We start from the raw sequence: 11,802 nt of genomic DNA on the forward strand, positions 1-11,802 counted from the left end.
GGACTTTCGGTGGAAGCTTTAAGAATCAGTGTTTGGAAAGGTTTGTCTTCATATTAGTGTGTCTGTATACTACGATCTTTTTATCAATATACCTATGTGGTTGCTTGTTAGTTCAATTGTTAACTGCTCTTGAGATGATACCAAGGTATGGTAAATCCCGTTTACACTACGGGAGGGTTTTTGATGCAGCGGAAGTTTAATGTTCAAAATATTTCGTTGATTCTAGAGAATACCGGAATAAAAGAACAACTAAATTCACGTTGATTCAAAAGAATACCGCGAACTTAGGGGTTAAGACTCGTTGATTCAGAATACCGAGAATTAACTATTCAAATACTCACAAAGAGATTTGAAAATTGAAATATTATTGAACTCAAAATTCTCTGCTTGTAAAAGCTACAAAAGACACTTATTTATACTAAGTAAGACTTATCCTAATATGATTAGAAAACCTATTTTAATAAGACTTATGCCTAAATTAGAAATATTACCCAAATAAGCAATACCTAAACAATAAGACTCTAAATAGGAAACCAAATTAAACTAGAATACAAATTAATTAAAATATTCCTAAATATTATACATTTAAATATAATTAGGATTTCTTCAATTTCTTGCTCTGCATCATTCCCGCCAGGTTGGAGAAAATTCGTCCTCGAATTTTGTATATTGTAATCTTCAAGAACATCTTCATGTGCATAAGGATTAATTTTTAAAACAGAGCTTTGACATAGACGACGAACTTTAAATTTTTCAACTTTTGTAATAACGTCCATCCAATCACTCCAATGGCGTAAAATGAATTCTTCTATCAACAACTTCTCCAATAATGTCTTCTCATATTGTTCGTGTCGAACTTCAACATAGTTAAGGAAAAACGATTTTTTATTATAATCCACTAACTGTTGAAAAATATCACAACTCTTTTTGTCTTCTTTCGGCAAATCAAGAGAACAATAAGAGATTGTATCAATAACTATCTCTCTCTCCTCCACAAGATCAAAAGATGGATAAACAATTACCTCTTCTTGTCCCACAATATCAAGATACTCATCAAATTTCGACGATTGATCCAAATCAATATTGTCTTTGTGTTGAGGATTTGTTGTAGACATGAATGACCAATTAATATTCTCCTCGGAAGGAATAATATTGTCGAAAGGAACAAAGTTACAATTTTCCTCATTATCTTCATAACAAACATCATCGTGAACAACTTCATCAAATCCATATGCATGCTTTATGTGTAAAGATTTTCTATCTCGAATTTTCTCTAAATCTTGAGAAATTGAACGCAAAATCCTCAACATCTTAACTAAAACATCTCTCAAGATGAAATCTTCACGTCGATATTGTGATTTCATGATATAATTTTTTTCTTTTTTTTTCCTATGCTTTTTTTGGTGTTGTTTGGGTTTTTTTTTTAAAACTAAACGGAAAAAAACAAAAAAGGAAAAAAGGAAAGGTTTGGTGGTAGATGGAGTTAGATTGGTGAGACAAGGTTTTGGCTCTGATACCAAGCTGATGCAGCGGAAGTTTAATGTTCAAAATATTCCGTTGATTCTAGAGAATACCGGAATAAAAGAACAACTAAATTCACGTTGATTCAAAAGAATACCGCGAACTTAGGGGTTAAGACTCGTTGATTCAGAATACCGAGAATTAACTATTCAAATACTCACAAAGAGATTTGAAAATTGAAATATTATTGAACTCAAAATTCTCTGCTTGTAAAAGCTACAAAAGACACTTATTTATACTAAGTAAGACTTATCCTAATATTATTAGAAAACCTATTTTAATAAGACTTATGCCTAAATTAGAAATATTACCCAAATAAGCAATACCTAAACAATAAGACTCTAAATAGGAAACCAAATTAAACTAGAATACAAATTAATTAAAATATTCCTAAATATTATACATTTAAATATAATTAGGATTTCTTCAATTTCTTGCTCTGCATCAGTTTTGGTTTTCATTTCTGTAATTTTATTTTATTTTGTTTATTTTGTTTATTTATTTATTTATTTTTTAAGGTTGAGGGGTGGGTAAAGCTTAAATAAATCAATTTTTAACCCCTACCTCCTCTAAGGTTCGAACTTAGGTGTCCAGTAAAAAAAAGGGTTCGAACAAACACTCATTAGGCCTTTGGGGGTAATCATTACATATATATAAGATTTTATGAGAAGAGAAGATAAAAAAACACATTTTTCAATACACCACAAGATAAAACACACTGGAATTTTGTTTTTTTATTTTTTATTTATCTTTTAGCTTTTCCCTTATTGTAACATTAGTCTCCCTTACTTTGGGACAATTAAAAGACAAAAAACCATAGATTTCAATACAATACAAGATAAATTACAGTACATTGGAATGTAATTTTTTTTTTCTTTTTAGCTTGTCTCTGGATTCCTTGGTTCATGTTATCTAAAATTTTCTGTGTGCAACTAAAAAAAAAAAGGAGAAAAATTGACAAAAGGGATGAATTGATGTTTTCAGTTGAAGCAACTTGTCAACTAGATAAGTGAAACATCTGGTTTACGTTAGTATAAATATGGCCCAACTCAATGTCATGACGGCTTGCCTCCCAAGTCATGTCATATTGGTTGTGTTTATTCTCATCTAATGGTGCAAAACTTTTCAATTGTTCCATTTCATTCTACAGGTGATGTTGTCCTCAAAGATTTGAGTTTAAAGGCAGAGGCACTAAATTCATTAAAACTTCCAGTCACAGTCAAAGCTGGTTTTATTGGAACTATAACCCTAAAGGTAGCTGTTACATGTAAACTTGATCAAATATGTGTATCTTCATTTTACTAACGTTGGGTTTTGTATTGAGATTAAGATGTTGTTGAGGTTCTGTTGTCTTGCTAATACTTTTTGTAAATTTTATGGGGCATGTGGTTCATGTTATTGCTTTCTTGTGCTCTTCCTTAGTAATACAACTTGTTTCTGTTCCTTATAAACCTTGATTTATTTTATTCTACTATAGTTGCTTTGATTATATAAACTATTTCCTGTCAAAAATTGGTTATGTGAACTAATTTGTAAATCTTTTTCTATCAATGCCATTTAGTTTTTTTCCCCAAAAAAAGAAAAAAAGATACTGTAACATTATAAGAGTCTAGATACATTGATGAGAGTTTCTCATTTTGATATTTTTGATATCACAGTACTCTCTTCTGGCCATTTCTGCTTTATCTTGATCTGGTTAAACTATATTAAATACTTTTTGTTACTCACTTGCTACGGTATTTGGAGAAGTGGGTTTTTTGCTATCGTATGTCTACGAGCTTGACCTTTTTACGCCTTTCTCCTTGCTGCCCGCTGGATTCACACACTTTTTTTGAGAAACTGAAAGTAGGAAAGGTGTCAGCTGTTCATCTTATGATATAACTTCTTTTAAGCCTCTAGGGACCTGTACATACCACCTTCCTGTAGATTGGTTACATGATACTGGCCCTCCAGTGGGATGGATATTGTTGTTTTGATTATTCTGTAGGTTTTAGGAAACACAACTAGAATATGATCACTATGAATGAATCCTTAAGAGTTTACATTTGATATCACCATGAAGTATTTCTTTTTGGTTGAGACACTAAGGAAGTATTACATTACAAATATGTTCTGAAAGTGGTATTTCTCGAGATTAGTGTGCACAAGTTTATATCTAAGATTAGGTTTTTTGCCTTCTATAATTTTGGGTAATGTTTCTATATGGAAGGGGACTTAATTCCAAAAGTTCATGATTGAATTAACAATAAACTGGAAATCAAGGACTACTGCTTAAATTTTGTTTTATCACTAATGAACTGTTAGTGGAGTTTGCCAGCAATAGTTAGAGTAATTTTGGAAACCAATACAATATTTTTTCTAGTGTTTAACGTTCTCTCATTTCCTTACTCGCTTTGCTTCTTTTATAGGTTCCCTGGAAAAGTTTGGGCAAGGAACCTGTAATTGTTCTCATTGATCGGGTTTTTATTCTTGCTCATCCAGCTGATGGACGGACTTTCAAGGTCTTGTTTTTTTGGTATTTTTTTGGGGTGGGGGGAGGGGATTTAGGAAATATTATTCCCTGCTTGTTCAATGACTTCTTGATGGTCTAAATTGTGCTTTTTTTTTTTTAGGAAGAGGACAGGGAAAAACATTTTGAAGCCAAGCTTCAACAGATTGAGGTGAACATATTTTATGTGTGCCTGATGTTTCCTAATTTGAATTTTCATGATATGCTTTTTATTCTGTTTTCTGGCCTTCAGTTCTCAATGTTACTTATATGTGTGAGACACTCAAATAATGTATGTTATTATATTGGGCTTACAACATCCAGTGACATGTCCTTTGAAAGATGAACTCGTTGATCAACACCTTGGCATTCTTGCTGATAATATCTTTCAAGTGAATAATTCTGTATTCTGTTAATGATCATTCATGATTTTAGTTCTATTTATCTGTCACTAATATTAGGAAAAGAAAAGTCGAGAATGGAAGTTGATGTGGATAATTGTTGAAGTTAAGGATATACTATATGATGAGAGAGATGAGAAATGTAGTAGATTAGGTTAAGGAGGCATTTACATTTTGGATTGGCGTGGGAATCCTGGGATTGAGAGTGGGAGTAGGTTGTTTACTTACATTGGAATGAGAGTATGAAATGAGAATCAGAATCCAATTTATGTGTTTACTTCGTCTTGAATTGGGAGTAAATGGTTTCAAATTATAGTTTTACCCTTATTTAAAGAATGGTAGTTTTTAATTACAAAATTAATGAAAAATATATTTGAAATATAAAATATTTATTTTATTATATTTGTAAATTAATAATAATTATTAGTATTCTTAATTATGTAAATCACAATTTTCTATTAATTTTAATTATGTAAATAAAAAATTATTGATAAGAGTAACACAAATGAAACATTAATAATATAGTACAAAATTAAAATTTTCTTATAATATTATTAGTTATTAATATTAAGAAAATATAATACTATTATTTTTAAGTAATTTTAATGTAAATTATTATTTTTAACTAAATGTAATAATATTATCTTTAAATAAATTTAATATTATTATTTTTAATAAATGTAATTTATAAAATAATATAATAATATTATTTAAATGAATATGATAATATTTGTTTTATTTTATTAAATATAATTATATTAAATTCCCACTCCCATCTCCCCTATGGGAGTGGGAATCCCGCTCTCCACTCCAAAAATGGGTGGGGCCCACGGAGTGGGATTCCCACTCCTCCCTTAAAATATGCAACTAAACACTGGAGTGGGTGGAATACACACTCCTCACTGCTACTCTAATAAGTAAACATAGCATAAGTCTTTTGGATTTTTTTTTTGCTTTTTAGAACTGGGATACTGTTTGTGATATAGTTATGCTTGATTTTATTTTGTATAGGTGGTAGGTTGTCTTCAGATGGTTATCTTCATTTCCTTGGTGTTCGTCTATTTTGATTTTTTATCATCTTCCCTTCCATTCAAATAAAATTCTTCAGTTTCCTATTGGGGGGTAAAAAAGAGGGAAAAAAGAGTATGAGAAATTGAAGTTGCACGGTTGTAGAAAAGGACATATATAAGATATTGATAGTAGGCTGAACCTGGTAGAAATAATTGTACTTTCTTTTTCATTTTTCTCTTTTTCTAATGTATTTATTCCTATTAATGGCATCCAGGAAGCAGAATCAGCAACGCTGGAAGCAAAATCTAGGTCAAAGCTTGGCAGTGTATGACTTTTTAATTTTTCTTTAGTTTGTACGATTATTTTTTTGTTCAAAATTGTTACTTTCATGGTTTGGGTAACCTGGTGACTACGCACTTGTAATACTTTTATTCATAGATTTTTTTGATGTTCATGAGATTCTAGTATTGAAAGTTTATCTTCTGATGACATTTAATTTGGAGATTGAAAGTAATGTTAGCTTTTTGGTACTGCCCATGGTACATTCCGCCATGCAAGCATGAGATGAATTTTTCATTAATCATGCCTTGATGACTAGGCGTAATTTTTTCTTATGAATACTTTCCATGTACTTGGGTTGCCCTTATTGGCGTTTGTATTGGTTTTTTGTTGTTTAAGATAGTTGTTGTAGGGTCTGTTTCTAGGGTTAGAACCATGTCAGACTGCTTGATTTAAAAGCTTGAATTGATAAGTACGGGCGGAAAAATAGTATGAGCTCTAACATGCCAGTGGATGCATGATACCAAATTTTATCAATGGGCTTGTCACGTGGATGTCAAGCTCAGGAATAAATGAATGCAAATACACATACATATGCTGTCACATGGTGGGATTTAAAAAACACATGACCTCTTGTCCAATTGGATTTGACACTGTGTTAGGTACTGGTAACTTGAAAGCTTAAGTTGGTGTAAAGACTAACAATAATCTTAACCTCTAACCACTATATTACTAGAAAATAAAATTTTAGAATACTCTCAGAATTAATGGAGGTTAAATTATTTAAAATTAGTAGCAGTCATGGAACATTTTATGTTGATGGATCTTAAACAGTATATCCACAGCTGGATTAAGTTGTGGCCTTCTGTAGAACCTGAGTGAAACTGAATAAGCAATATTTATGTAGTCTAATTGTTATGATGTGGCCTTCAAGACTGTTTTGATTGGTATATATGCATAACTTTATGTTGGGTATTTTCTTTTTTATGCTTCTTGAAGTAATTTAAAATTTATTTATGAAGTGCTTCTGTAGCATTAATCCTAATGCTAGTGGGCATAAGAAAGCATGGCATACACGTTCTTTGAATTCAATTGACAGCCAATCTTTTGCAGCCTTCTCCTGAAAGTTCTTGGTTGGGTTCTCTAATTGCCACAATCATCGGAAACTTAAAGATATCAATTAGCAATGTACACATCAGATATGAGGATTCTGTTAGGTAAATTGCCATATGCTTTCTATTGTGTTTTTGGTTTCTCAATTATTTCATTGCTATGATATTTTATGGGAGGGTCAGAAGCAAGGAAGAAAAAGTGTATTGACATAAAACTTATTGACAAAAAAGTAAAGCTGTTGGGACAAAAGAAGAGGACCAGCTTTTTAGCAGATCTTAGTAAAAGAAAAAGAGTTTATGAGAGAATATCTCCATAGAAAAATATAGAAAGGATCTGGAGAATTACTTTGCCACAAAAACCATCCTTCCCCTTCGAGCCACCACCAACTTTCAAATTGTAATGATTATAAAATGAAAGAGATCTCTCTGAAGCCATCAACGATTATACAAAGAAAGAGACCTTTCTGAAGCTATCATTATTATCATCTGATTTATTGCGCATTCATCTGCACCTTATTTTCCTATCTGGTTAGCCTTTTTGTTTTATTTTATATTCTGTTTGTTCTCTGCTCAATTTTAAAATTAATTTTGCATTTTGCAGTAATTCGGGGCATCCGTTTGCTTCAGGTGTTACTTTGGCTAAGCTGGCTGCAGTGACAACAGATGAGCAGGGAAATGAAATATTTGATACAAGTGGTGCTGTGGATAAATTGCGAAAGGTTAGTTCTGTCTTCTTTCTTTGTAAGCTGCTTTTATCAAGGTGATCATGTGAAGAGTGGGTGAAGCACTTTGAATGTCTACAATAGGCCCAGTTCAAGTATGTGTACACACACACACACACACACACACACACACACATGTATTTATTATCTAGGTTTATGATAAAACCTTTTGTTGTTCTTGGGTAAGAGCTGCTTCCCAATGAAAACAAACAATGAAATGGTTGTGAAGGTTTTTTATTTTTTGACATTTTTGGATCAGTTCAGATTCTTCATTGTATGTTATTCTGGTTCTCCTCCTTGTTTCTGTTGACTTTTAGCCCCTTCACTTGTACATTTCTCTTATTGTTAATATGATGCTGTTGCTGGAATGTTTCTCAGCGTGCAAACATATGTCCCAAAAAAGAAAAATAAAGCCTGCTCTTGGACTAGGGGTTGATGTAAGAGATTGGGATCATATATTTTGTCTGGTAGAATGTTAACCTTTATTTTCTGTAAAATTCACGAGTCTTCAGAATTGATTTTTTTAATAAATAAATAATTAAATAAAGATCCATTGGTGATGCATCTTCCTCAGGAATCATCATTTTTAAGCTAAGGAGTTGCATGTTCATCCTTGTATACCTTTTGTGTCTTCAACATATGATGTCTGTAGTTCGAAGCTCTTAGTGTCTGGAAACATCTCTTGATGTGTATGATGACATGCTATGCTTTAGATTAACAGTTGGTTTTGAGTGTGCGGCTGAAACTGCTTGCCAAACCAAGTTCTTTAATCTATTTTTTTACTGTTACTTAGGGTTGTCATTTGTTACTTTTTCCAATGTAGATCATTTTTGGAGGTGATAGGGAATAATAAAAGGAAAGAATTGAATGACTATACAAGCATCTTCTGGCACCAAATACAAATCCAAAACATAATTCATTCTTTTTTGTACTTTTATCTGACAACTCAATTGCTAATTGACAGCTTATAAGTAGTCTGGGACTGAAATCAGTAAATAACAAACTTTATTGATTTATACCTTCTCGAGAAGGAAAATTATTTGGGCTAATTGATATTTTGGTTTTGTTACAGTCATTACAACTTGAGAGGCTTGCCCTTTATCATGATTCTAATAGCCTCCCTTGGGCTATAGATAAGCGATGGGAAGATTTGAGTCCTAGGGAGTGGACCGAGGTTTGTTCCTATGTGGGTTGCTATGTAAAATTATTACCTTCTGTTCCTCTTTAGTTGCAGAATTATCCTGTGGTTGACGGGATTGATTACATCTATTCTTTTCCTCCTTGTTGAATCTTCTTTCCCAGATATTTGAAGATGGCATAAATGAACCGGCTGCTGATTGTAGGATAGTATCTCCTTGGTCTGTGAATCGCAAGTATTTGTTGTCACCTATTAATGGAGTACTTAAGTATGATCGCCTTGGAAATCAAGAAAGAAATAATCCAGAGATTCCATTTGAGAAGGCTTCTCTTGTATTAAGTGATGTCTTCTTAACTATGACTGAGGTGTGAAGTGTTTTCTACTTTATATTTTGGCTACCGACCTATTTCTAATATGGCTAGTTCTTAATAGAATATAATAAGATTTAAAAAGTTGATTTTTTTCTTTTGTCTGGTTAGGTATGGATAAGAAATAAGTTTCACCTTCATTTACCTCTGGATCTCAAGTCTAATGTCCTTCACTCTGTCATTTATATTTTGCTCAACCACACAATAGAAAAAGAAAATAATTGGAGCTGATATTCTTTCTGGAAAATATTTTTTCCTGCTTATTGGCAAGCAACTGTGGGCTAAATTCTTGTGTCACTCATTTTTTTTCTTTACAGGAACAATATCATGATTGGATAAAACTTTTAGAGGTTGTTTCGAAGTACAGGAAGTATGTTGAAGTTTCCCATTTAAGACCCATGGTGCCAGTTTCAGAGGCTCGTAAACTGTGGTGGCGTTATGCTGCTCAAGCTAGTCTCCGGCAGAGGAAAATGTGGTATGTACACGTTATTCTACAACTCATTTTTAGGAAATAGGGAAAGTTGCATGTTAATTGAGAACTTTGACATTTGATATTTGAACACTTTACATTTTATGTAATACATGACAGAATGCTTTACCACACATCTGAAGTTAATGTTAAGTTATGCATTAATCCCTCTTCAGCTATCGATTCTCGTGGGACAGAATTCAGCATCTCTGTCAGCTCCGTCGACGTTATGTTCAGTTATATGCTAGTTCTTTGCAACAGTCATCGAATAGCGGTAACTCAGAAACTAGAGAAATAGAGAAGGATCTTGATTCCAAAGTAATTATTCTATGGAGGTATACGTCTTTGACATTGTTCTTTTGTAGTTTGATTATCATCTTTTCTGTTTGTTCATTATTTGTTGTATGTTAATGTAATGTGTGAACTGCTGGTTCCTTTGTTTCCCTTAATTCCTTTCTTCCTTAAAATAAAACTTTTATTAATTAACCATGTCCCCTCCGCTTGTACTTGAGATGCAAGAGGCCAACCAACTGGGCTATATCCTTTGGAGATACTTCCTTAAATAAAAATTAGTTCATGTTTATTATTTAAAAAGAAAAGGTAGATTCAGCTTAGACTCAACCTTTTTCTGTTTGGGTTCTGATTCAACATTCCATGATGAATGCTGAATTAGACATGGCTCAATTATTTCCTTTCACAGTTTCTTAATGCTTTGTAGTCTTCGTTAATTGTTTGACTATATATATCCTCTGGAGGGGCGAAAGATGTTTGTTTTGTATATTTCAGCAGCTTATAAATAATAGTGGTTTGTGTACTCATCAACTTCGCTCTGACTTGTGGTTTGGTTTCAAACCTTCATTTACTGGATTGCTTGCTGAAGATGGAAGCATCTTGGAAATCCCCGATGTACAAACAAACATGCGCATTTACTTGTATGTGCGCAATACACGTATAAATAAAATTGAGACGTTGTAGTTAGAAAATGCCCAATTGCTAGACAGCTTTTATAATCAAGGTCATTATGGAGAAATTGGGATTCTGTTTTGTTAGGTCCTTGTCTTTATATTTGGTGTGATTTGTTGAAATGCAACCTTTTGGATTTTTGCTTTGGACTGCTGGCTTACCTTCTTTGTAATTTTTTTTAATTCTTATTTTCTATTTTATTTTGATTATTTAATTATTGAGTTTTGGTGACAGGAAAGCAGTATTGCTAAATATAGTCCACATTGGCCTAATGTTATGTTTATTCTAATTAAGTGTTTGTATTGTTTAGGTTACTTGCACATGCCAAGGTTGAATCTGTAAAACTAAAGGAAGCGGCTGAACAGAGGCAGCTTAAGAAGAAAAGCTGGTTTCCATTTACATGGTTTGTAGAAACTTAAGTTCTATGATTTCTTGGAAAACAAGAATTACCTTGCATTTAGGATTGGCTCATTGGCTATTTCCCATGCTTAAATTTGAATTTTCTTTTGAGTTCGTGTGAAATTTAGCTTCTATTTGATGTTGATCCTGTTTTATCCCTTCTGAGATAGACCTTTCTTTTTGGAGATAATCTCTTTTTTGTAAATTTTTAGGCTGTTTTTGGGGCTATTGGACATCGTGCTCTCCTTTTGTAATTTGTTATATATTCAATATACCTACTTTTTTCTCAAAGATTTTATCAGAGCTGAGTTTTATGGTTGGAGCCTTATTTATAAGCCTTTTTGATAAAGTTGTCAGCTTAAGATGGTGTAAGAACTAGTTTGACCAATAGATCTTGTGTTTGGATCTCACTATTGTATTAATTATGGTTATGAACTAGTTGTGTTTGATTTAAATTTTATCAAACTAGTTGTGTTTGATTACAACGTGAGTGATTGTCTCCTTTCCTATTAGTTCAAATTTGTGCTGAATTGGTAACTTATTGTTGTTATGTTTCTGGCAACTTATAGCTACTTGTATTTCAGGCTTACAAACTCAAAGGATCCCTCTGTAGGGGACGCTTCTGAGGAGTCACAGTTAACAGAAGAAAGATTGACCAATGAAGAATGGCAAGCAATAAATAAGTTGCTAAGTTACCAGCCAGGTGAAGAATCAACATCGTATTCAGGAAAGGACATGCAGAATATGATCCAATATTTGGTGATGGTATCTATTGGTCAAGCTGCTGCCAGGATTATCAGTATAAATCAGATTGAGATTCTTTGTGGCCGATTTGAGCAACTTCACGTGTCAACCAAATTTAAACATCGGAGTATCCAATGCGATGTATCATTGAGATTCTATGGCTTATCTGCACCTGAAGGTTCACTTG

At 32.6% G+C, this 11,802-nt stretch overlaps 1 protein-coding gene across 1 annotated transcript; it reads left to right on the forward strand.

Moving 5' to 3' along the window:
• On the forward strand, nucleotides 1–11,538 carry LOC112096305 (putative vacuolar protein sorting-associated protein 13A; the record flags this gene model as incomplete). The annotated part of the gene is made up of 13 exons (XM_024179731.1): nucleotides 1–40; nucleotides 2,672–2,775; nucleotides 3,930–4,022; nucleotides 4,134–4,181; nucleotides 5,696–5,746; nucleotides 6,814–6,917; nucleotides 7,414–7,531; nucleotides 8,607–8,708; nucleotides 8,837–9,037; nucleotides 9,358–9,515; nucleotides 9,686–9,827; nucleotides 10,783–10,875; nucleotides 11,456–11,538. Coding segments are annotated over 12 exons (1,185 nt in total), but the record flags the coding sequence as incomplete, so codon positions are not given.
• Between the last annotated feature and the right edge of the window lie 264 nt (nucleotides 11,539–11,802).

The sequence above is a fragment of the Citrus clementina genome, unplaced genomic scaffold (genome assembly GCF_000493195.1).
Source record: "Citrus clementina cultivar Clemenules unplaced genomic scaffold, Citrus_clementina_v1.0 scaffold_9, whole genome shotgun sequence".
Taxonomy (NCBI): domain Eukaryota; kingdom Viridiplantae; phylum Streptophyta; class Magnoliopsida; order Sapindales; family Rutaceae; genus Citrus; species Citrus x clementina.